The sequence below is a fragment of the Solanum lycopersicum genome, chromosome 3 (assembly GCF_036512215.1).
Source record: "Solanum lycopersicum chromosome 3, SLM_r2.1".
Lineage (NCBI taxonomy): Eukaryota > Viridiplantae > Streptophyta > Magnoliopsida > Solanales > Solanaceae > Solanum > Solanum lycopersicum.
Window position 1 is genome coordinate 27,607,003 of NC_090802.1, and position 25,152 is coordinate 27,632,154.

The 25,152-nt window shown below is 37.5% G+C and overlaps 1 protein-coding gene across 3 annotated transcripts; it reads left to right on the plus strand.

The window, feature by feature from the left end:
• Positions 1-460: 460 nt before the first annotated feature.
• On the plus strand, positions 461-24,908 carry LOC101259220 (sister chromatid cohesion protein SCC2). Of its 3 annotated transcripts, none has more exons than XM_069294906.1 (28): positions 461-993; positions 11,291-11,400; positions 12,871-13,019; positions 13,089-13,182; positions 13,266-13,522; positions 13,853-13,960; positions 14,110-14,221; positions 15,490-15,586; positions 15,679-15,865; positions 15,963-16,391; positions 16,462-16,994; positions 17,082-17,292; positions 17,366-17,416; positions 17,519-17,677; positions 17,771-17,938; positions 18,621-18,920; positions 19,001-19,153; positions 21,070-21,239; positions 21,370-21,478; positions 21,592-21,765; positions 21,839-21,943; positions 22,008-22,241; positions 22,517-22,650; positions 22,734-23,021; positions 23,130-23,490; positions 23,694-23,786; positions 23,886-24,011; positions 24,394-24,908. In XM_069294906.1, exons 1-28 carry the CDS (start codon positions 755-757, stop codon positions 24,610-24,612), a joined length of 5,370 nt encoding a protein of 1,789 aa, XP_069151007.1. In that variant the 5' UTR covers positions 461-754; the 3' UTR covers positions 24,613-24,908. The 3 variants fall into 3 exon arrangements, with proteins under 3 accessions (XP_069151007.1, XP_010317890.1, XP_025885644.1); XM_010319588.4 differs by having other exon boundaries at positions 12,892-13,019; XM_026029859.2 differs by having other exon boundaries at positions 546-993; positions 12,884-13,019.
• The last annotated feature ends 244 nt before the right edge of the window (positions 24,909-25,152 follow it).

The following is a 25,152-nucleotide window of genomic DNA, read 5'->3' on the forward strand; positions in this document are numbered from 1 at the left end:
TATAAAAAAAAGGAAAATATCAAAATAAGATTATTAAGTATTTCCTCTATTTCTAAAAGACGTAGTTTGACTTAGAACAGAGTTTAAGAAAAAAATATTTTTTAATCTTGTGTTTCTAAATAAAAATTACGTCAAATGTATCAAATTGACCTTTGATCTTGTGGCTTTAAACAATTGAAGTTAAAACATTGTAAAAAAAATTATTCTTTTTGAAATAACCTAAAAAAATAATTAGACCATATTTTGAAACAAGGAAAGTAAATAAAAACAAAATATAAAGTAAAGATATAATCAACTAAATTAATTATATATTACACCGTTACCAAACAATAGATAGAATGGGTAACACAAGCAATTTTTCTTTCCAAATCTGCACTGTACTTTTCCCTTTGATCCAACGGATATTAATTACTACTTTTGCCAACAAATTACTACAAAAATTCGGTGAAAGGAAAAGAAATGGTACCCAAACACAGTATCAACGTTTATGTGAACACTGAAAGGGTATTTCGTAACTTGACAAGATAGACTATTATTCCTGTCTTGTATTGTATTGTATAATATAATCTATACTACAACTACTTGAGCTGAAAAAATTCCCAAATTTTTCTACTACTCTTTCCCCGCCATTTGTTTATCCGATTAGGGCTTTCTGCTTTTCCTCAAACTTGAAAAACCTTAGATTCATACTCTCAAATATCAATTTCTCCGGTTTTCAGTTCTCTACAACTTGACTGTGTGAAAGCCGATTCCAATGGCAAATTCAAGTGGCAGTAGTGGTGTTCCTCATGGTATAAGTTTATCGAATACAGTGCACTCTGAAATTGCCCCGTCTTTGCCTTTGCCGTCACTTCCTGTCTTCTGCGGCGCACTCGATCATCAACTTAGGTTGTTCGACGAGCGGAGTGAATCCAGATCGTTGAATCGGAGTGACATACTTATTCACGCTAACAAAATTGCTGATCTGCTTCACAATACAGACGTTTCTTATTTGTGAGTAATTTTTTTCTTCTTTTTGATAAATTTATTTACCTTTTGGAATATTGACCTAGTTTAATTACACAATACAAGTCTTGTATACATATGTTCTGAAGATATTTTTCGTCTAAATTTTACTCATGCTCAACGCTTCTTTTCTCTGGCTTTAGAAATTGCTTAATTTTTAGGCTTTGCAACATTGACTTGGTAGAATTACATGTTGAGTTTGTGTGCAGATAAATTTCTTCAATCTTCGTTGTCAGTAGCTGTAAAATGATCAATGTGACCCTCCTCTAGAATTATTCATCTAAAATCTCAAAGTTTGAACAACTCCGCCTTTAAGGAATTAATTATTTCAGGTTCTTCATATAACTTTTGTAGTGTTTTGTACCTTCACATCCTAACTTACAGGGTTGCAATTAGGAAGTGGTATCAATTTCTTAAATATTTTGTGGTAAATCGGTCATTTTACAATCAGAGAAAATAGGAAATGGAGTTATATGAGTTCACCAATAGGCAGAAATGGAATTGCATTTCAAATAGTTGATGGACCTCATATTTAACTTCCTAGTGTGCTTTTCTTCTTTATTAAGGGTATGTTTTGTATGGAGGAGAATATTTTTTTCATGGAAAATATTTTCCTTCAACCCAAGCACACCCTGATTCTAAGAATGAAAAAACAAATGCCTTGAATGTTCTGTCACTTAACCAATAAATTTTAACCTCATTTTAGGATTCATGAATAGCCGGAAAGGTGTTTGGTCTCTAGGTAGTTTATTATATCTGTAAGCTTTCTATATCTAAAGTATCAAGATGCTCTGCCGTATCATTTGATAATTATGAGCAAATGATCAAGTTAGTTAATTTTCCTAGTTTGAGCAACCTCTTCTTCTTGCCAAGTTGTAATTAGTTTGGGTTGCTCAACTCAGTTTCTCTATTTTCCCATCCACTTATGTTTTCCAGAAAGATTTCACGGCCAGGTTAAAAGGTGGGAGAAATAGTTGCTGATGAAGTAGAATTTATTTTTTCTAAACCCCTTTTTTGATGACTACAAAGAATACTTACTGAAAAACTGGATCTTTTTAGCTTGCCTGAAAATGTGAGACGTCCAAAAACTTGAAGGTCCTTGAGTGGGAAAAATGAGAATAAGAGATTATATGTGAACTCAAAATTGCAGTTCTTACTAGTCACTCCCACGACTTCATTTTGTTTGTCTTATTTTGACTTGAGTTTATGAAAGTAAAGAGGACTTTTGAATCTTATGGACTTAAACATGTCATGTGAAAAGTTGGAATTAAAGAGTTGCTAAAAAAAGAAAGAGATATTCTTTTTGGAATAAACTAAAAGGTAAGTAGAAAAAGCAAATTGAAATGGAGGAAGAATTAATTTTAGAAGCACAAGCTATTTTGGATCAACGGACCAACCATCTAGTAGAGGAGAAGATAAAGAGCCTGTTTAGATGTGTTTGGCAATGTTAAAAATAACTTAAAATAAGTTAAAAAATGACTTCAAAAAAAATTTAGAAACCAAAAATAGGTCTCTCTACTTTTTATTTTTGACTTAAAAGCTACTTTTTTTAAGCCAATCTACACTAGATCAAACAATAGGAAGACATCATTCCAGTTGAATATGTTAGGCCTTCATCATACCTTAAAGTAGACCACCACCACCACCACCACCACCACCACCATACCCAGAGTAGTCCCCTTGAGTGGGGTTTGGAGAGTATAAAGTGTACACAAACCTTACTTCTTCCTAAAAGGTAGAGAGACTGTTTACAGTAGTCCTTGGTTGAAGGATTTTTTTTAGAAAAGACGTAATGGAAGTACAAGAAACAATAGATAATAACCAAAACAACAAATAATAATAGAACATTATTAAAACAAAAATTTCAGTCTTTTGGAGAGTGGAGAGTGAGAAGTCGAAAAAAGCAACGAGGGCTTGCTTCACCAAAGCGTGAAGCGAAGCTCACACTTTTTTTTCTACTAAAGCGTTATTTAGTACAAAAATAAAAAATATCAAATATTCATGTATAAATCAGTGTTTTGGACGGCGAGAGGCGACAAAAGGCGACAAGGACCTGCCTCGCCACGCGGCGTGGCGAGCGGCGAGGCGCTTGCCTTTTTGAATTAAGGCGCCAATTAATACCAAAGATTAAAAATATTTAATTGCATATATAAATATCCAAAATCTTAATAGTAATAACACATATTAGCAAATATTCAATTCAAAAACCAATAGTAGTAAAACTTTAAAGACCAAATAATTCAAAATACAATACTAAAACTTTAAATGTCTATTCTTCTTCAAAACTATCCGACTCTTGAAGAAAAGAACTCAAGAAGAACGTTAAAGATCAAAAGAAGAAGAAAAAAAAGAGGTATACCTCAGGTCCTCAGTGCAGCAACAACTCGAAGATGATGGAGAACAAGAGAAGAGATGCGACCGGCAAATTTTGACAATAGAAGAGATCGTGAAGGGAAGAGGAGTCGGGGCGAAGAGATTGTGAGGGGAAGAGGAGTCGGGCAGCAACAAATTTTGAAAATAAACAAAAAAAACCCTAATTTTGATTAATATTGTTAAGTCAAATCTTTTTAAAAAATTTAAATCAAAAAGGCGGCGCCATTTTTGTCGCCATTAGCTCGCCATACCTCGCCATGGGTCGCCTTTTTTGGGTCGCCTCGCCTCAGTGTGGAATGGCGAGAAGGGCTCGCCTCGCCTCGCCTCTCGCCTTTGGCGATGAGGCGCTCGCCATTCACAAAACTGATATAAATAACCAAGAACTGAATAGAAATAACATATTAAGCAAATCTTTCAATTCTTAAATTAAAAAGTAAATAAAAGACTGCCAATAATCCTCATAATCATAACATATTAAGCAAATGCAAACAACACAACCAAACAACTAAAGAAAAGCAGATCATGACAGGGGCAAGAAAACCCTTGAAATGGTTGCTGAAAGCTTGAAAGACAGTCCAGAGAAGAAGAAGAAAAGAGAGGAAGAACTTATCATGTGAGTCGCAACAACATATGTTAAGATGTTTGAGTCAGAGAAGAAGAAAAGGGAAATGCTTGAGTTGCAGCTGACAAGTGTGTTTTATAGAAGTTAAAAAAGAACCTAAAAATGCTTAAGCACGCTTTTTGTCGCCTTTGCTTCAAGCGTGCTTCTCGCTTCGCCTACTGAAGCGCTTGTTGTTTAAGCACCGCCTTACTGCAGAACATAAAAGTGCAGTCCTTGCTCCTCGCCAGGCTTCATGCTTTTTGTTGCTTTTCACACTGAAAAATCCTATAATCGAACTACACAAAACAACAGATAGCAACATAAATAGAATAACAAGAAACTACAAGAGTAGTATGACGATACACTTCTACCTACTATTATAAATGCACTCTTACTTTCTCCCTCTGTCCATGATTACTTGTCCATTTTTGAATTGAGACACCTACTAAGAAAACAATTATTGACATAGTGATTTTACAATTTTTACCTTATTAATTATGAAGTAGATGAATTAAAAACTTAGGATCTTCAAGATTAGAGAAGGAAATTTCTTAGAAAATGCTCTCAAACATGATTTTTGAGGTTAGCCAACTTTCATCATCAAGTCATACTTCCTCACATCCTGGGGCCTTTTCCGGCAACCTTGGCCGGAATCATGTCAATAGGGAAAATATCATCTTTTATTACGCAGGTTTCAATTCTTATGAAATCATCAGATGTAAAGGAGCAGAAACATGGTACAAGTGGACTGAACGTCGCAGGAATTTAATGAGGAGGGTGAAGATTCACATCAAAGTCTTGAGATGGTTGATTTCAGTATTTATTGAGACGTTGAAGGTGACTCTATGAAAAGATGGAAAGTAAAAGACTTGTACTCAAATTTCTTTTGCACACTTATATACAATGAAAATGGCAGATATATCAGGTTTATTGCTATTCAAGGACAAAACAAAGCAGTCATCATTACACCCGAATCATCTTACAACACAAGTTGGGGAAACATTGCTTTTAAAATAGCAAAATTCACCTATGAGAAAACACAATCTAATAAAGAGAAGGCATTGGGAGTATCTTTTAAGGAGGTAGTAAGGAACAATAGATGGACGACAGAATCCACGAAGTAGGTGCACACAATGGTGGAAGGTGACCGCCTAAATGTGGTGAGCGTAACATTGACATCGGAGACAGATCTCCTCAAGAGATGTCTTGTCGGTTAATTCCAGAGCACACTTCGGGAGATACCAACCCTCAATGATGTAAGAAGGTGGGCTTGCAACTCTTGGAAGTTAGCCATAGGAGTTAGCGTTTTCGCTATTAACAACGGACACTTCCTGTTAGAGCTACCCGCAATAGTGGCTGCAGTGCATGTCATGGCAGGAACCATGTATAGTGGCTGCAGAGCACGTCATGGCAGGAACATGGTTTTGGAAGAAGATGCATCTGAACTTAGAGTGGTGGAGCCCAATCACAGGTTGTTGGCTGGAAGTTGTAGTGAGAGACTGGGTGTGTTTTAGAGTATTGGGTTTACCCTAAACCTATGGTCCCAGAAAGTCTTCAAGCTTATCGGAGATCACTGTGGGGGTTTCATCAAAGCAGAGGAAGAAACAACTCTCAAATATCACTGGGCATGCATCAAGGTGAAGGGTGATGGAAAGATGGTACCAAAGGAGATTAAATTGGAGATGGCAAAATAGTCTGATGGATCATATTACTTGTATGCGTTTGTATTGTGAATTCTTCTACTTAATCATTTGTCAACTGGACACTTAAACTCAATTAAAATGAGTCTTTTAAACCCCTCGAACAATGTGTGTAGCTCGCTCTCTTTTATATAAATGACATGTCATATCCACATCACATATATAGATGCCATGTCATAATTATTTTTAAATTATTAATCAAAATTGTTTAATAAAAGGAAAACAATAAAATATTAATTATATTTTCTTTTACAGAAAACTCCATTACGTTGTCCACTATTCTCAATGTTTCACAAACAAAGTCGTCGCCATTTTTTCCGGCAATATCACTTATATCTTCATTTTCTCCGCACATCTTCATCATTTTCCTTTCCTCTTTCAACCTCCACAAAACTAACAACCTAAGACACCAACCATCAGATCTAGCCGAACACTATCACCATTCTCGCCTTTCATCCTAACTGCAATCACCATTTTTGCCGCCATGATTAGATCCTTGCACCCCACCCACCTCGTTCTCCTCTCTGCTTACCATTCACGCCTCTCTCTCACACACGCTATTGCGTATTAGTGTTGTTCGGAGAGCACCACCAGCCCTCCGCCGGTGAAGTGGTGGACTGGAAATTGGTATAATGAGTGGAAATTGGTGTGGAAACAAAAAGAGAAAAAATTATATTTTGCAATAAATTGTGGAAACAAAAAGAAAAAAACAATAGATTGTGGAAACAAAAAGAGAAAAAAAACGAGGGATGGGCAGGGGATGGAGATGAGAGTGAAGATGAAAGGATTTTTAATTAATGGTTTAAAAAAATTATTTTTTTATAAATTTTAATAATTTTTGAAGTAAAAATGCTTCTAACTCAAGGTCTGGACATAGTTAACATTGTTATACAAGCGAACCTATCTCGTATAACAACAAATAACAGATTTGAGGAACTGGGAAATCAAGACACGGGAGTTTCAAGCAAGTCCAACAGAGTCCTAGATGGCAGAATAGCAACAGACAAAGCTGCATCTCAAATAAAAAAGAAACCAAGTGACAGTGGAAGGTTTTTTGGGCCTTTGCGTGATGAAATAGAAGCACACTGCAGAATTCTAATGGAACAGGGCAGAGAAGGTGCCCTAACTCGATTTGAATTGGGAGACGAGGGAAACAATGTCGTGTTTGTCGCTGACCTGAATGATGATGACGATATGTCCATTATCCAAAGAAAGGAAAAAACATGTCAGGAGATACAAATAGTAAGCGACATGAAATTGGATCAGAAGGCAGAGGGGGAAGGCACAATTGTAGATATTTTACCACTGAACTCTAATGAACATGGAATTGATACATCAACGGAGAATGAAAGTCTTTATGGGTCCAACAAAACATAATCATTGGTCCGATAAAACATAATCAGAATTAGCAAAGAATTTGGGGTACATTTCAGTGGATGTGAGAGGTGGCTTTGGACCTCTTTATGGCGATCGACAGTAAAGACAAACTATTGAGAAGGCGGTGGGAGCAATAGTTCCTATAACTCTAGTATGAGATTTCCCGAAAGAACTCAAGAATTTGGAACCAAAGAGTAGTTTTGTGAGCTATGGTACAGGGAGTAGAGGGGATGCTTTATAGATGATCTTTACAAAGAATAATTGTCTCATGGAATGTAAGGGGCCTCAATGAACCAAGTAAGAGGCTGCAAATCAAAAACTTGATGAATACGTGGAGGGCAGATGTATATTGTTTGCAATAGTAAAAAATCAATGATAATATAAGTCGGATTGTAAAAGATTTGTGGGCAAATAGGAAGGTGAAATATGCATAACCCAGAGGCATGGGGACAAGAGGTGGTATCATTATCATGTGGGATAGTAGTATCTGGGAGGGTGAGGTATGTGAAGTAGAGGCTTACAACACCACATGTAAGTTCACAGGGAAAGCACAAGATTTGGGATGGCATTTATCAGGTGTCTATGCCCCAAATAGCAGAGAAGAAAGAGAAGAAGTATAGGGAGAGTTGGGGGCAGTGAGGGGTGGTGACTGAGACTTTAATGTAGTGAGATTCCCACCAGAGAAGAAAACTACAGTAGATTCAACAAGGAGATGGAAGAATTTTTTAAATTTATTGAGGAGATTTAACTGCAAGACTTACCTCTTGTAGGTGGCAGATTCACAGGGTGGAAAGGGGATGGACATGATATTGCAGCAAGATTAGATAGATATCTGATATATGAGGAATGGGAAATAGCGTTTAGAAGGATCAAACAATCAATCTTACCCAGAGTAACTTCCGACCACAATCCACTGTTATTGGAATGTGGTAATTGGAAGAGATCAACCTCTAATTTTAAGTTTGCGAATTGGGGGATGCAAACTAAAGACTTTAAAGAAAGTTAAAGAATGGTGGAAGAAAACCAAATTATATTTTAGCTTGCAAGCTGAGGTTACTGAAAGTCTAGTTGAAAGAATGGAGTAAAACAGTACATGGAAACCTAGGTATGCAAAACGGAGCATCCTTAACCTAGTTGAGCTGGAAATGATACTAGATTAGAGAATCCTATCAGATGATGAGTCCTATTTAAGAGCAGTATTGACAGTGGAGTTTGAAGAAATGCTAAGAGAGAGGAAGTGGCTTGAAGGCAAGGATCTAGGGCCTTGTGGCTCATAGAAGGGGACATGAATACAAAGTTCTTCCATAGAATTGCTAATTGTCACAAGAGGTATAACTACATTGATAAATTGATCATCAATGGTTCCAATGTGACTAAACTAGCTGAGGTCAGAGATGAAGTTACTACCTTCTACCAAAAACTTTACATAGAGACCTTAGTTCAACCCTAGAGGTCAATCCAGGATAGATGAAGAAGATAATACAGCTCTGCAAGCCTAATTTGAAGAGCAGGAGATTAAAAATGGTGTGTTTTAATGTGCAGGGGATAAGGCTATCCCTGCCAGGACCTGATGGTTTCACAATGGCCTTCTTCAAACAGTTTTGGGAAGTGATGGCTCTATCAAGAATTTTCATGATCAGGGCTACTTCGAAAAAAGTTTCAATGCCACTTTCATAGCCCTGATCCCCCAAGAAGTTGGGAGCATCTGAATTGAAAGATTCCATGCCAATTAGCTTGATTGGGAGTATCTACAAAATCATATCAAAGATTTTAACCGAGGGACTCAAGAAAGTTATGCCAAAGCTAGTGGATGAGCAACAAATGACTTTCATAAAGGGTAGGCAAATTATGAATGCAATTATGGTGGCTAATGAATGTGTGGACATGAGATATTGATCCAAAGTTCAAGGAATTCTATGCAAGCTAGGCATAGACTAAACTTATGATCACTTAAATTGGGACATATTTGGAGAACATTTAGGAGGACGGGGTTTGGCAACACCTGGATAAAATGGATAAGGTTCTGCATAACTACAATGAAGTTTTCAAGTTTTCAGTTTTGATAAATGGCTCTCCAACTGGTTTCTTTCCCTCCGTGAGAGGGCTGAGACAAGGAGCCCACCTTTCTCCCTTTCTCTTCATATTGGCCATGAAAGGTTTAAGTGATATGCTTAAGAGTGCTCATGTAAATAACAGAATCAGGTGTTTCACTATGAATGAAGGAAATTCTCTGGGAGTGTCTAATTTCCATTTACAATACGTTGATGACACCTTGGAAGGAACAACTAAAACACCTAAGGGTTATCTTCATCCCGTTTGAAGCAGTTTGTGGACTTCATCCTGTGAATGAAGTTCCACAAATCAGTACTTTGGCAAACATTTTAGGTGGTAAGATAGGGGAGCTTCCCACCACCTATCTTGGAATGCCTTTGGGAGCTAAGAGTAAGTCCATGAACATATGGAACTCTATGGTGGAAAGGTGTGAAAAAAAGCTAGTTAACTGGAGAAGTCAATACTATCTTTTGGTGGCAGAAACATAATGTTTCTTTTTCCATTCATGAGAAGATCATCAAAAAGTTGGATGCTATCAGGAGAAACATTAATGCTGAAGGGGAGAAGAAGCATCATTTGGTCAAGTGGGAGGCTATCATTATAACCAAAAAAGAGGGAGGTCTAGGAATTAAGAATTTGAAGGCCCAAAACAAGAGCCTTCTGTTAAAATGGTTGTGGAGACTGGTAGATGAGCAGGGCCTATGGAAGGAAATCATCATTGCAAGATATGGTAAGGAAGGACCATGGACTACTCAGGAAATGAAAAACTACTTATGGAAAGGGTGTATGGAGGACTACCAGAAATCAGTGGCAAAAAATGTGGGGTAATTCTGTAATCAAAGAAGGTAATGGCAGAAAGACCTGGAATGAATGATACATGGGTGGGGCAAACACCTCTGAGGCAACAGTTTCTAGACATCTACAACCTCAATCAACAGAAGCTAGCTACTACCTCAGAGGTCAAAAATGGACATGGAATCTGTCCTTCAGAAGATTCTTCCTCAGTGCATGGGAAGTAGAGAGAATGATTCAGTTCTACAATACCTTGGACAAGCTAAGAGTCTCAATTTTGAGGAAGGCATATCGTTATGGAAGTTGGACAAAGATGGCAAGTTCACTGTGAAAGCAGCCTACTAGCTGTTGGATATCTCTACTGAAACCAAGGAATGGTGGCCATGGAAGATCATCTGGAAAGGGAAGCTACCTCATTAGGTGGCATGTTTCACTTTGGCTAGTTGCAAATCAAGAGGTCCTGACTCAGGACAAGCTTATGAAAGGGGAAGGCAGTTATGCTCGAGATGTTTTTTTTGTGAAGCTGAAATAGAGACTGTAAATCAACTTTTTCTGCATTGTAAAGTGACTGAAAAATTATGGCATGGTTCACTAATCTGAGGGGTATTGGATGGGCCATGCCAAGGCATACTTCAGAAGTAGTAGCATGCTTGCTTGCCGCAATAGAGATGGAAATCAGTCAGGACACAAGGATAGATGGTAGATTGTCCCTGCTTGCATCTGGTCGACAATTTTGAAGTAGAGAAACTAGAGATGTTTTGAGAACAAGAGCATTCCCTTCCAAAGTATAATTAAAGATGAACTGTTTGGCAACCTTTAACTTTGGGGATGACGCTATTTTTAGATGAACTCCACTCTGTAACTAAATATATAGGGGACGACGCTATTTTTAGACAATTTATAAGGGATATAGGTGATAGATTTTGTTTTGGGCTGTTTCTTCATACTTTTGATGTAATTATGTAGGAGCACACTGTTGGTGCTCCTTTTGTTTATAATACCAATTAACCTTCACAATTTTTTTTTTAAGATTTTCAAAAAGTTCTACCTTTTTCAAAGTAATTAATTGAGGGTATAGGTAAAAAAGTTTGTCCTTTCTTGATTTGTCAAAATGGACAAGTAATTAGGGACAACTATAAAAGAAAAAGTGGACAAGTAATTAGGGACAGAGGGAGTACTAACCTTCTACCCTAATATGTGTACCCCACACCTTCCCACCTTAAAAGTAGACCATAGAAGGAAGACACTTTCCACTCTGTGTATCTTTGGCTTTATCAATCCTTATATGGAGGAACCTTAGAGCTGATGCAAGTTTCCCACCTTAAACTAGACCATAGAAGGAAAACACTTTCCACACTGTATCTTTGACTTTATCAATCCTTATATGCAGGAACCTTAGAGCTGATGCAAGTTCACAATCTCATGGCTTTGTGGGACACCTTGACCTGCTTAATGAAGTGCTGACATGTAACTCTGAAGCCTTTGCTCTAATAAATGCAGGTAAACAAGGTCTATAAAGTTGATTTCATTGTTTTCTATCTGATGTGTTGGATTTTTACATGTCCAATTGGCTCAATTGAATTACATTACATTTTGACTGTGCTCATGGTACAAGCATCCTTTTGCTAATCTGTTTTGTGGAACCAACTAGTATTTTACCCATATTTTTCTTCATTCTTTTGCAAGGGCTAAATCTTGTTTCTGGTTAAGTTTTTTACTTGTTTTGGATGATTTGAGTTTGTATTTGAAGAAAATCATGTTGTATTTGATGACAAGAATGTTTGAAATGCTATGTTGAAATCAATTCGATACTTCATGCTCCCTTGCTCATAATGATAGACTCCCATCTGAAGTCATCACGTTTCCATTGAATGTTGATATCTCATGAAATTATAACTGTTTCCAAAACGATTTATGCAGATCCACTCATTGCCTTAAAGTTCTGGCTTGGTTGTTCGAATTCTTTCTCAGTTACAAGATTTTGATTTTCACTTTTACTCCTGGGATTTACCTTTTTGTTTTGACCAGTAAGCGAGAGATCTTATTAACAGTATCAGGACTCAGACACCAGGATGGTGATTTATAAGAGTAGTTGTCCCCTGCTCAAAACAAAGGAGGGAAAACCTCTGTAAGAAGTTTGTTCTAGTTCGACGACGAAGTAACAAAATCTAGCATATTGTATGTGTCATCCACATCGTGGAGCTTACACCATTGTGCCAGCATACTGCATACATAAACATCTGAACTTCAGGTCCAGTACAGTAAGCTCTGGAGTTCCTCTCTCCATAGTACCCAATCCATGCCAGCTGGTATAGTCTTCCATAATACTCTCAGTGATTTGTTTCTTCCTTTGAGCTTCAACATAGCAGTAGCTCATTGCAGAGTGAGGCATCAGAAAATTCACTTTGAACAGACTTGGGAACATGCTCCAAAGTTGATTGGCAACCCAACAGTGTAGGAAAAGTGGCTTCCCTTTGTTCCTGATTGCTGCATAAGTAGCGTCTATCGCATAATGTGATTCCCCTCATGAAGCAAGAGTCATATGCCAATTCCCGCAAAAACTGCCACTTTGTGTGGTTGTGCTTTTGATTTGCATATTTTCATCGAAACCAATTCTGGGAATTGTTTCTTTTCTGCTTAGCCATATGTAGCAAGACTTAAAAGATAAAGCTTCCTGTATTTGTCCCTCCTAACAGAGAATCTGAAGTTTCACGATTCAAAGACACTTCTTCCAAAATAAGAAGCAGCTTGGCCATTGTATTTCCTAGTCAAAGATTGTCTTCTAAAGTTTACATTCCAAATGTGGTGGTTCCAAAACTGTAAACGGATAATCAGCATCCACAGAAAAGCTAATCATGGGATTTACTTTAGAACATGTTATTGTCTTGGGTTCTAGAAGTATTTCTCTATTTCTGCATTTGAGTGAGTTGTTTCATTAAGTGTTTGATGTTACTTAGGTTTACTATATAGCACATTGTTCAAGTTTCTCAGGCCCCATTAAGGAGACTGCACGAAGTCGCAACGCTAATTCAAATTCTCTTGAGAGTGTACCTGCTGTCCAACTTCCACAACAAGGCACTGTAGAGATCCACAATTATCAGCACGACCATGCTATTAGTGTAAGTTTGAAAACGGCCGATCCAGTGGCTAAGTCATTGTGTTTACTAAAATCAAGCAATTGATTGCAGGATCTTACTGCATCTTCTAGGAAACCAAAAGTTAAGAAGAAAGGAAGGGAGAGCACCTTACTATCAAGTGGCCCTGATGCTTCTGAATGTCAAGGTTCCCTTTTCGTCACTGCACTTTCTTTTTCCTTACCTCTCTAGATGGCTATTCAATTAATTGGGAATATTTCCTGTCATTAGATGCAGTTGCAGCAGGTTTTTGTGAGATGTTGGAAGATTTTTGTGGCAGGGCAGAAATTTTTAGTGATGAGCGGGAGGAAAGAGAATTTTTAGCAGTGTCTGTGGCAGATCTTAAAGTTGTTCTGAGGGAGATCACATCCATCCGAGCAAAGAAAGCACTGAATTCGATTCCAGTTGATAATCTACTAAGATTTCTTAGGGTCTTAGATCACCAGATTCATCGAGCAGAAGGTTTATCAATTAATGATAGTGAACATGTAAGTTAGCAATTATGCATTTCATGTTATTCTTTAGACTTCCAGTACAGATAATGCCTCTTTAGTTTCCTATATAGTTCTCTTTCCAGTTAAAAATTGCAAGTACTGACTTTGGCTTCCATTTTTTTTTTGAAACTGACTTTGGCTTCCATTATTTTCTTGTAACTGGCCTTTTTCTGTTTGTTACCTATGGGCGGGTAGTGGGTCATGCCACTGTCTGGAAATCATGGCTCTTGTCAACATGGTGCACTTTTGAATTTGTTAACGATCGTAATAACATTGTCATGGCCATAGTTAATAATAAGGTTTTGGTTTTCCCATGTTGTGCAGATGGATGCAGAGGTTGTGTCATCGATTTTCTGTGCTTTAGAGTCCATTCATGCAGCTTTAGCTATAATGGCTTACAATGGGATGCCTAAGCAATTGTATAAGGAAGAAGTATGCTGTTAACTCTTTTTGTTTTTTCCTTTATTGAATATATCTTGAAAATTACTAATACAGATTTCATTTTTATTCTTGTGTTGGTATCTTTGCACGTCTCCTTTTAGTATGTCAACTTTTAAGCTGACCTCTGTCTTTGATACCAGATCATTGAAAGAATCGTGGAGTTCTCCCGGCACCAAGTTATGGATGTTATCTTTGGTAGTGATCCCGTGTACCGTGCACTGCACAAACCACCTGAGAGGGGGATTCCTGAAGGTAGAATTCTGAGTTCTAGATTATTGATTATTAGTGTACTAGGACTCTATTTGAATATTTATTGAAGTCATTAGAAAATTGACTTCTCGATGATTGTGAAGTCAAGTAGACGAAAGAATCATATTAAATTAAAAAATGACATGGAGAGAAGTTCTATAGCTTGCAGAATACATAGGAAGTAGAATTTAGAAGTGTTTACCCCTAGGCGTTCTTGTTGAACAAAATACTAAATGTAGGGAAGTTAAAGCTAATATAAGTGTAATGGTATCTTATGATTTTGAAACTTCTCGATGGTGTCTGGAATTAAATTGTCTGCCTTTGAGTTGATTGGAGATCGTTTGATGAATCTTCTGCAGAGCTGAAAAATAGGTTGGGAACCCTAGAAAGGAGTTTTGAAGTTTTCCTAACTTAAAAAAGGATGGAGATACAGTATATTTGATTAGATCTAACCATCAATCCTCAGTCTGAAGTATTTTACCTCTAATTCAGTCCATATTTTGAATTTCTGTGCTGCCCATAACTATTACCGGTCCTTTTCTCTCATCACTCTACCTTTCCGATCTTTGCTTTCACTGTTTACAATACTTCTGAGGAAGTGACAAAACTATCCGATGGTTCTGGAATCGTTTTGTGTTGATGAGTATTTAATTAGATCAGTCTAAATTGGCTTAGTTTCTTGGAATTAATGCAAACTTAGGTAAAGATAGGGCACAACCAAGGAAAAAGATCCAGATAATATCCACTAGTTGAGAATAGGTTTTAGTCTTTTAGAGGACCTCTAATATTATTACATTATTGTTATATTTATTTAAGCATATTTAACCTATTATTTCTCTTTATTTTTATTTTGTGTAATGATGACATGAGTTAAGTTTAAATGGAACAGTGACCATTCGTTCCTGAGCCCAACTTGTTTTGGACCGAAGTTTAGTTGTTGTAGACTTGTGGTCTAAAATTGCGATGATATGAAAGGGTTAACCTGTGGAATAGTTCTAATGTTTATTGCTTCAGTATGGCTTGGATCATCACTGGGGAAGTAAAGCATTTTAGCTTTAATAGTTACCATACTCCTTTCTTTTTCTGTTCTTCTATGACACTGTTCTATCTTGTAGTTTTCAAACTGTGAATTCTGATTCCCATTTGTATGATAGGTATAAGGGTTCAGTTTCGTCTCTGTTAATTGGCTTATAAATTAAACTTATTTTTGTATATGCTAGATATAGTCCAGTCCTTTAGTTAGACTATATCTATTTTTCATATGCTTCCAGGTGAAGAAGATGGAGAGGTCAATGGGGATTTTGTTTCACCAAATAGGAAGAAGAGATCTACTAGGAGTGCAAAACCAAGGAAATCAACATCAAACAAGTATGATTGTATATTGGTGTCCTTGATAATGTGTTTTTGGTCTCTTATAGGAGAAGTCCTATAACCTCATGATGGTATTATCAACTTTGTAGGGTTTCTTCTGCTGTTGGTAATATACTTCAGAAGCTTGATGTGATTCTTGGTTTTCTTAAGGAGTTGTGCACTATAGAGCATCTACCAGACAGTTGCATTATTCAACTTATTAAGACTTGTTTCACAACATTTGTGGTTGAAAACATCCAGCTTTTGCAAATGAAATCAATAAGCTTAATAAGTGGGGTAATGAAACTTCATTTACTTGAAGTTTGTCTTTTTAGTCTAAATGAATCAATAACTACTGTGGAACTTAGTTGTGTATGTGTTGTTGAGCTTGCAGATATTTTATGCATACACACAGCATCGTGCTTCTATAATGGATGAAGCACTTCTGATTCTTTTGAAATTACCCTCTTCTAAGCGCATGCCCAGAACTTATCCTCTACCTGATGAAGAGCAGAGGCAAATCCAGTTCATCACTGCTCTTTTAATTCAAATAGTTCACAGCAGTTCAAACCTTCCAGATGTTTTGAGGGAATCATCTGACAGTCCTTCTCTAGAAGTTTCAGTTGATGCCAGTTACCCTACCAAATCTTGTGAGTCAGTCACGGAAGCATGCTGTCTTTTCTGGAGTCGTGTTCTTCAACGTCTAACAAACACAAAAAATCAGGAGGCAGCTGAGTTGAAGACAATGATTGAGAATCTTGTCATTGATCTGTTAACTACTTTGAATTTGCCTGAATATCCAGCCTCTGCTCCTCTTTTGGAGGTATTAGGGATGTGGTTATATTTCTGAATCCTCTTTATTGGCTATATATTAAAGACAAACTTATATGCAGGTTCTTTGTGTTTTACTCCTTCAAAATGCTGGGTTGAAATCTAAAGATATTTCTGTTCGTTCGATGGCCATTGACCTTCTTGGCACAATTGCTGCAAGGCTGAAACAAGATGCAGTCCGCTGTAGGGAGGAGAAATTCTGGATAGTAAAGGAGTTGAGAAGTGGGGAAATGATTGACCGGAATCCTCCCAAGGATGCATGTTCTGTTTGTTCGGATACCAGGATTGAAAAATCACTTGTTCAATGCCATGGTTGTCAGAGACTATTTCATCTTAACTGTACTGGAATCAGGGGTCATGATATTCCGAATCGCGGCTTTCATTGCCAGATGTGTATCTCCAAGAAGCAACTTCTTGTACTGAAATCACTATGCGAGTCTCAGTCCAATGATGCTGGGCAAAATAACCGTACTAACTCAGGAAAAATGTCACAAGTTGCTGAGGCAATCACAAATTTGGAGATTGTTCAGCAGCTACTACTGAATTATCTCCGTGATGCTGCAACTGTGGATGATTTACATCTATTTACTCGCTGGTCAGTGCTTCTGTGAAATTGATATTTTAATGCTATTAGTGTTTTTCTTTCTGTTTTTGATAACCCTGACAAGAAAAACAATTGCAGGTTCTATCTTTGTCTTTGGTACAAAGATGACCCTAATTCAGAGCAAAAGTTCATGTATTATGTTGCACGATTAAAGTCACAAGCAATTGTGCGTGACTCTGGTTCTCTTTCTTCGCTAATGACAAGAGAGTCGGCAAAAAAGATAACTTTAGCATTGGGACAGAATAGTTCTTTTTCTAGAGGATTTGACAAGATTCTGCAAGTGCTTCTGGTTGGTGAAATAATACTTCCCCACTTTTACTAGAGCACATAGTCTTTTATACTCATTATAAGATGCTTTACAGGCAAGTTTGCGGGAGAACTCTCCAATCATTCGTGCAAAGGCATTGCGAGCAGTAAGTGGGTTGCATAAACATTCTAAAATTTAGATTTCTTCTGTTCCAACTTCTGGAGTACTTAGCTTCTGCTCTACTTGTTTGTGTCATAATTGAGAGCAGGTTAGTATCATTGTTGAGGCTGACCCAGAGGTTTTGGGTGATAAGCTTGTCCAAACAGCAGTGGAAGGGAGGTTTTGTGACTCTGCTATATCTGCCCGAGAAGCTGCGTTGGAACTTGTAGGCAGGCATATTGCTTCATATCCTGATGTTGGTCTGAAGGTATTGAATTTAGATCTATTAATCCAACATGCTTGTGGTGACACTTTCAGGATGGCTATATTTGTCCTCCTAACGCGTCTTTGGGTTGCGCAGTACTTTGAGAAGTTGGCGGAGAGAATAAAGGATACTGGAGTAAGCGTGCGAAAGCGTGCTATCAAAATCATACGGGACATGTGCACTTCAAATTCTAACTTCTTAGAGTTAACTACTGCTTGCGTTGAAATTATTTCCCGAGTTAATGATGAGGAATCCAGTGTACAGGTAGAAGTTGTCATATCAATTTCCTTGCCATTTTTAACATTTGAGCTGATTGTCTTTGGTCTTCTGTCCTCTCCTTGGTTAAATAGTGATACAAGAACCCTGACCATAAAAATATCTGCCCTAGATGAATGTAGAACGTGCAAGGTTCTTCTGATGATCGACTATAATCATCGTTACACTTTAGACCTGACAAGTGGCTGACTTAGAACAAGGCACACATTCTTGGTGCAATTCATAGGCCAGTCCCAAGCCAGTCATTCTGCATGGGTAGGGGCCCAGTCCTGCCCACAAAGGCTCCAGTTGGATGGACTGGGTAGTGGCCTGATTCTTTAAAATAATTTTGAACTTTGATTTATTTAACAAGATTCAAGTATTTAAACTTATTTTAGAGTCAAGGACTGTAGAAGTGTAATATTGAAGATTTACTTTTGAAAAATACAACCGAAAATATACAAAAATCTTTAATATAGTAACAGTTGAAGGTTAAGTAAAAGATTGGGTTATATTAGTGTGAAATTAGAACCTCAGATTGTTACTTCATGTTCCATTTTATATGACAACCTTTTGCTTATAGCACAAAAGGATGACACCTTTCTATATCTTGATGTGGACAATTTTATTTGGTCAGATTCCAGAACCATACAAGGAATCCTTAGATTGTGTTTTATTTTCTTACATATAGGACCTGGTCTGCAAGACATTTTATGAGTTTTGGTTTGAAGAACCTTCTGGTTCACAACATCATTATTTCGGAGATGGAAGTTCTGTTCCACTTGAGGTGGCTAAGAAAACAGAGCAAATTGTTCAGATGCTGAGAAGGATGCCCAGTCTTCAACTTCTTGTAACTGTGATTAAACGCAACTTAGCCCTTGATTTCTTTTCACAATCTGCTAAAGCTGTCGGTATCAACCCCGCGTCCCTTGCCTCAGTCCGTAGGCGCTGCGAGTTGATGTGCAAGTGCTTACTTGAGAAAATACTGCAGGTATTTGATTTGGTGGATGGTGCCTCTTAAACGTTTAGTCTTTTTTGTAAATCGAATGTTTAAGTATCTTGTTCTTCCAGGTGATAGAGATGAATACGGGAGAAGGAGAGGTGCTTATGCTACCATACATGAGGCTCTTGCATGCCTTTTGTGTTGTTGATCCTACTCTATGTGCACCAGCTTCTGATCCTTCCCAGTTTGTGATCACGCTACAACCTTATTTGAAGAGTCAGGTTGTGCATCTATTTGGTTTTAAGCTTAGTTGCGGACTCTTCACTTTTGATGCCACACCTGTGTCGGATTCTACAAAAACACACTACTTTTGGCGATTCCGACACACACCTGTTGACATTTTTGAAGAGTCCGAGAAACATTGCTTTTAAGGCACTCCACGGTGATTCTAGGTTATTGTCTTCTATGTGAGAAAATTTGCTTTTCTAATTAACCAAGAACAAAAAATTGCTTTTCTACTGATGAATTGGCTGTGCACTTTGTGTTCATATGTGTCTGGTGCATGCACTACTAAGTTTGTATATTAGCAAACTTGAAATGGATATAGTACATGAGGCTCGTTTCAGTCAAGAAGCACAAAATACCGGTTAATGCGTGTTTTTGTCTATGCGCTAACTTGAAAGGGATATAGTACAAATAGCTCTTGGGTTTCAACTTTCAAGCACAATGCACCTATCGATTGGTTTACAAAGAAGCACAGGGAAGACTGGTGTGTTATCATTTAATGCCAACCATGTTTTGCACTATTTTCTGAAAACAAGCTATGTAATCTTATTTTAAGAAGTGGAAAATTATCAAATGAGTGAAGACAGAATATCTTGGTTCAGATAATATTAGAAAACACAATGGATATTCAAAACTATGTAATGGTAGTGGTAATGAACTTTTGATTCATGCAAATGAATCTTTGGGAAGAATGATAAGAGCATAAACATACAGTTGTTGCGATGGTGACAGAGAACTAGTTGGGATTTATGCATGGTAATTCTACTACAAAGGTTACATTTTGCTGAATGTTGATAGTACCTAAAAAATTATATGATTGATGTATGAACAAACTCTTTTGGGTGTTTGAGAAGAAAAAATTATCGATGGAAAAACAAAAGAAACAAATTCATATATAAAAATAACAGAAAGAGTATGTACTAGTAACTAAGCGAGTAATCATAAGTGTGAGAATAGAAGCAGATACAAGGGAGTTCCCCATCATCGTGGGTTACACTAGAGATATTCCTTCAGCCATATTTGTTTGCCTTAGTTATTGATAACTTAACTGATTATACATAGGGTTAGGTAATTTATTTCATTTGCAAATGATGTTGCACTACTAGATGAAATTGTAGTAGGGGATTCTATCAAATTTAGACTCATGTAGATCATGAGAAACACTCTGGAGAATAAGTTTTATGACAAGTAAAAGAGAATATATGCAATGCAAGTTTAGCCTTCATTGAATGAACGAAACTGAATTGATTTGTATGAGATTATGCTGCCTTAATGCATATAATTTGGATGTACAGGCTAATCTTCTTGCAAAATAGAATTACATGGAAAGATGAATTCAGAATCAAGATAAGGTAACTTACATGGGAGTGTGTTACAGGTTGCAATGCACTTTGAAGAGAAGTCCCGTAGAACGATTGTGATACCAACAATGTAATGTGGGTGCAACAAATCCCGAAGAGGGGTGTCGTGGAAATGCAATGTTGGGATGAATCATTCAAAATTGGACGTGATTAGGAATTATTATCAATATGGTTAAAGTAACACCATAGAGGATAAAGTGAGTTCACATGAGATGGTTCAATCATGTTGTACAATCATTTAAAATTGGATTAGATTAGAAATGATTATTAATATGGTTCAAGTAACACACATAGAGGATAAAACTGAGAGGTGACACGAGATGGTTCGACTATGTCCTACTAAGAGCTTTGAATATATCATTCTGGAGTGTATGCATTAGTGTGTGGATGTACCTCTATACTAAAGCTATTTATCCTGGTTGTCACTGTACGTGCTTGTTGAGTCACTGCTACTGCACGGCCACCTGATTCCTACTTTTCTTTTGCTGTACTTGTAAATTTTAAATGCTCCAAACAAATTTATGATATACTTTGTTTATGGCTTCTGTTAGGCTGATAATCGAGTTGCTGCCCAGCTTTTGGAGAGTATAATCTTTGTGATTGATTCTGTTTTGCCTTTACTAAGGAAGCTTCCTGAAAGTGTTGCTGAAGAACTTGAACAAGATCTGAAGCAAATGATTGTTCGGCATTCTTTCTTGACAGTTGTCCATGCTTGCATCAAGTATCTACTCTTTCATTAATACCCTCTTTTCAATATATTGGGACTAGCCATTTCCCTTCATATATTTTTCACAACTTCATATTCCATGATTCACTTTTTTCCTTATAAGCTTTTGCTTACAAAATTACAGGTGCCTCTGCTCTGTAAGTAATGTTGCTGGAAGAGGCTCAACTATCGTTGAACACCTTATCCAGTTATTCTTCAAACGCCTTGATGCACTAGGTTTCAGTAACAAGCAGGTATGTGAAACCCCATGAAATTTCTGGTCATTACTAGGAAAAAACAGATGTTTCTCTTTGTATTTTGTTATAAGATCTGTATGGCATTATTGCTTACTTTATTTCTTTTTCAGCACTTTCAGCAAGTGGGCCGGTCTCTTTTCTGCCTGGGTTTGTTAATACGTTACAGTAGCTCATTATTGCATGCATCTGTTTCCAGTAACAACTTACATGTTTCTAGCAGCCTCAACCTATTTAAGAAATATCTTCAGGCCGAAGACTTTGTCATCAAGGTCCGCTCATTGCAGGTGAGACTTCCTATTTCCTTCAAGTCCTGCATGTATGTCATAATCATCACCTATGCAACTATGTTACTTTCAGGCACTGGGCTATGTTTTTATTGCTCGCCCTGAATGCATGCTGGAAAAGGATGTAGGAAGAATTTTGGAGGCCACACTTTCTTCTAATACTGATACACGGCTCAAGGTAACTTCTTTTCTTCTTGTTTCACACTTATGATATGCTGTATACTGAATCATTTGTCGGCCAGATGCAATCTCTGCAAAACATGTATGAGTATCTTCTTGATGCTGAAAGTCAAATGGGAACAAATAATGCAAGCGAGAATGAAGATGCTAACACAGCAGTTGGTGGCCCTAGTGTGCCTGTTGCTGCAGGGGCTGGTGATACCAACATTTGTGGAGGAATAATTCAGTTGTATTGGTCTAAAATCTTAGAAAGATGCCTAGATGTGAATGAACAAGTGCGTCAGTCTTCTCTTAAGGTAATTCCCTAATTTTTTAGTTTTCGTTTCCAGTAAAAAATGATTCATTAAGCTGCTCGTATGGATTGCACTCACTCCCACTTAGGGGAAATTTTAGTGTAAGAGCCGGTCAGTTTACTGCTGGTGTTCGTTTACCTGACTACGTGATCCTCATTTATGCGATTCTAATTTCTAAAGCATGGATTATCTATTGTCGAAGTTATGTCAATCCTTTTACCCATTCGAACTACAGGGTAGATTCCTACTCTAATCAACCTCTGATTTTGTTCAAGCAGATTGTGGAAGTTGTACTGCGTCAAGGTCTTGTTCATCCTATTACCTGTGTTCCCTCTTTGATAGCTCTTGAAACAGATCCGCAGGAGGTGAACTCAAAGCTGGCTCATCATTTGTTGATGAACATGAATGAGAAGTACACTCTCTTTGTTGTTAGAGTTATAGAATTACCTCTTGATATTGATGAGTTTATGTTAACTTTGCTGTTTTTTTTTCTAGGTATCCATCCTTCTTTGAGAGTCGTCTTGGTGATGGTCTACAAATGTCATTTATGTTCATACAAGCCATGAATAAAGGTGATTCTCAAAGTTTAAAACCCCAGTCCAAAGCTCCAGGTATCATATCAGGGAAGTCAGAGCCTGGCTCATTTACCCATGCAAGGCTCGGGGTATCTCGAATCTACAAGCTCATCCGTGGAAATCGTATTTCAAGGAACAAATTTATGGCCTCAGTTGTGCGCAAATTTGATACGCCAAGCTTGGGTGATTTAGTTGGCCCATTTTTGATGTATGCACCAATCTGGAGTACAAAACCTGAGTTGGTTACTGTTTCAATATTTACTTTGTTTGTACTAATCTGGACTATTGATATTGAATTATATTTTTCCTCTTCCAGTTACTGCACTGAAATTCTTGCTTCGCTTCCATTCACATCGCCTGATGAGCCCCTTTATTTGATCTATTCTATAAATCGGATTATTCAAGTTAGGGCTGGCACGGTGGAGGCAAATATGAAGGGATTTTTACAATTCTTACAAGCAGGCTATCAAAAATTAAATGGAAGTGGGGGCATTCAAACAGAGTCTAATCAACCTATTAGGTGTCAGACTGAAACAATGGTTGCCAGCACAAAAATTGAGGAAGTGTTGGAAGGTGACCATGTTGGTGTAGATTATGGATCAGTGGAGCCATATATGCCCCATTTGGCATCATTAAATCCACATGGCATATCAAATACTGATTTGCAGATGATCCAGGTATGCTCTCTCCATCAAACTGAGTCTTATGAGCATGGTGTGGCGTTGCATGCAGAGCACATGAGATTTGTCACAAGTTTAACTGTTGTCTTTTTTATAGGCCACATGTCCCTCCTAACATTCATCACTGATAGCTGATGAGTTCTTTTTTGGTTAAGTCTCTTTTTCGATTCTTGTGTTTAACAAATATGAGTATTATACAGGTGGAGTGTCTGGCAGCTGGTGCTTTACAGTTACTTCTGAGGCTAAAGAGGCACCTCAAGATTCTGTATGATCTAAATGATGCCCGTTGCCAGGTTTGGCTTTCTGAATTGGCTGTTAGTTGTGCATGAGACTATGTAAATGAACCCTTGGCGGCATCTCGTGATACTTATCTCATATTGGTTGTTCATCAGGCATATTCTCCAAATGATCCCCTAAAACCTGGGGAAAGTCTTTCAAAGCAAAGTCTTCCTTTCAATGTGAATGAAATTAACATTGAGCACCCAAAGAATTATGAAGACTTTGTCCAGAGATATCAGGTAACTTGAGTGCAGTAACATATGCTATGTATGTCTCCACCAACGTTCATATTTGATTCTCTCTGATAGTTTTCTGATCTCGAGAACAAACATATTCCATTATGTGTTGCTATATTATGCCTTGACAAATTATTCACACATTTATCTGCTGGATGATTTGCCACCCTATACTTTTGAGGCTGTCATGGTTAAATATGTGAGACTTGTCTTTCATTTCTGCACTCTATTTTGCATATGCATTTATTTGTTTCTTGCTGGTGTTGCATATCAAGGGCATGCAGTTTGTAATTTGGCTTATTCAAGTAGATAAGCATTTTATATGATCATGTGACATTGGTCGCCACCTTCCATTTTTAGCATTTATTTCATCTTTTGTTGGTAGGAATTCAAGAATGCCTTGAAGGAAGATACAGTGGACTATGCAATCTACACGGCGAACATTAAAAGGAAACGCGCTGCTCCAAGAAGAAGCAGGAAATCTGGTCGAATGATGGGTGGTTGTGAGGATGAAGAGTATGAAGAGGATGAAGATTGGGGTAGTGGAATGAAGAGTAGTAATAGTGGCAGAAGAAGCAGTAGCAGGTTAAGGCAGCACTTGTGAATGTAAGTAAATACATAGAGGTAACACTAACATGTACAGTATGCATCTATAGAAGTTAGAGATGATACCTATGATGCCAGGAGTAGAAGTTAATGCTGTATTGGAGTGTTCCAGTACATGAGTAGTGATGTGCTCCATTTAGAAGTGCATGATGCTTGGAGGCATGAGTTTTGGTGTAGCAAATTGAAGCTCAATGAGTTGGGTGTAGGTTTCGGACTTGTATTCCATTTTATATGTATGTACATTCTAATAGATTCTGATCTCATTTGGAAATGAAATAACACCATTGTTTGGAACAGTGCTTTGTGAAATAGTATGATAACTAGGAAGAAATTGTCACCCGGAATAATACACAGATCGTTTATGTGGTATAATTTCAACTTTGCGTCCATGGTGTTGATTTGGTCTTCGTGACAAGTAGTAATGCAGTGGTGTTCGGATCTGGGCTATTCTTCATGTGTTCGTTCGGTAATAACGATTGCTTTTGACTCGCTCTTCTCCAATAGCCATCCATATTTCTGTTGTCAGTATATCACTTTT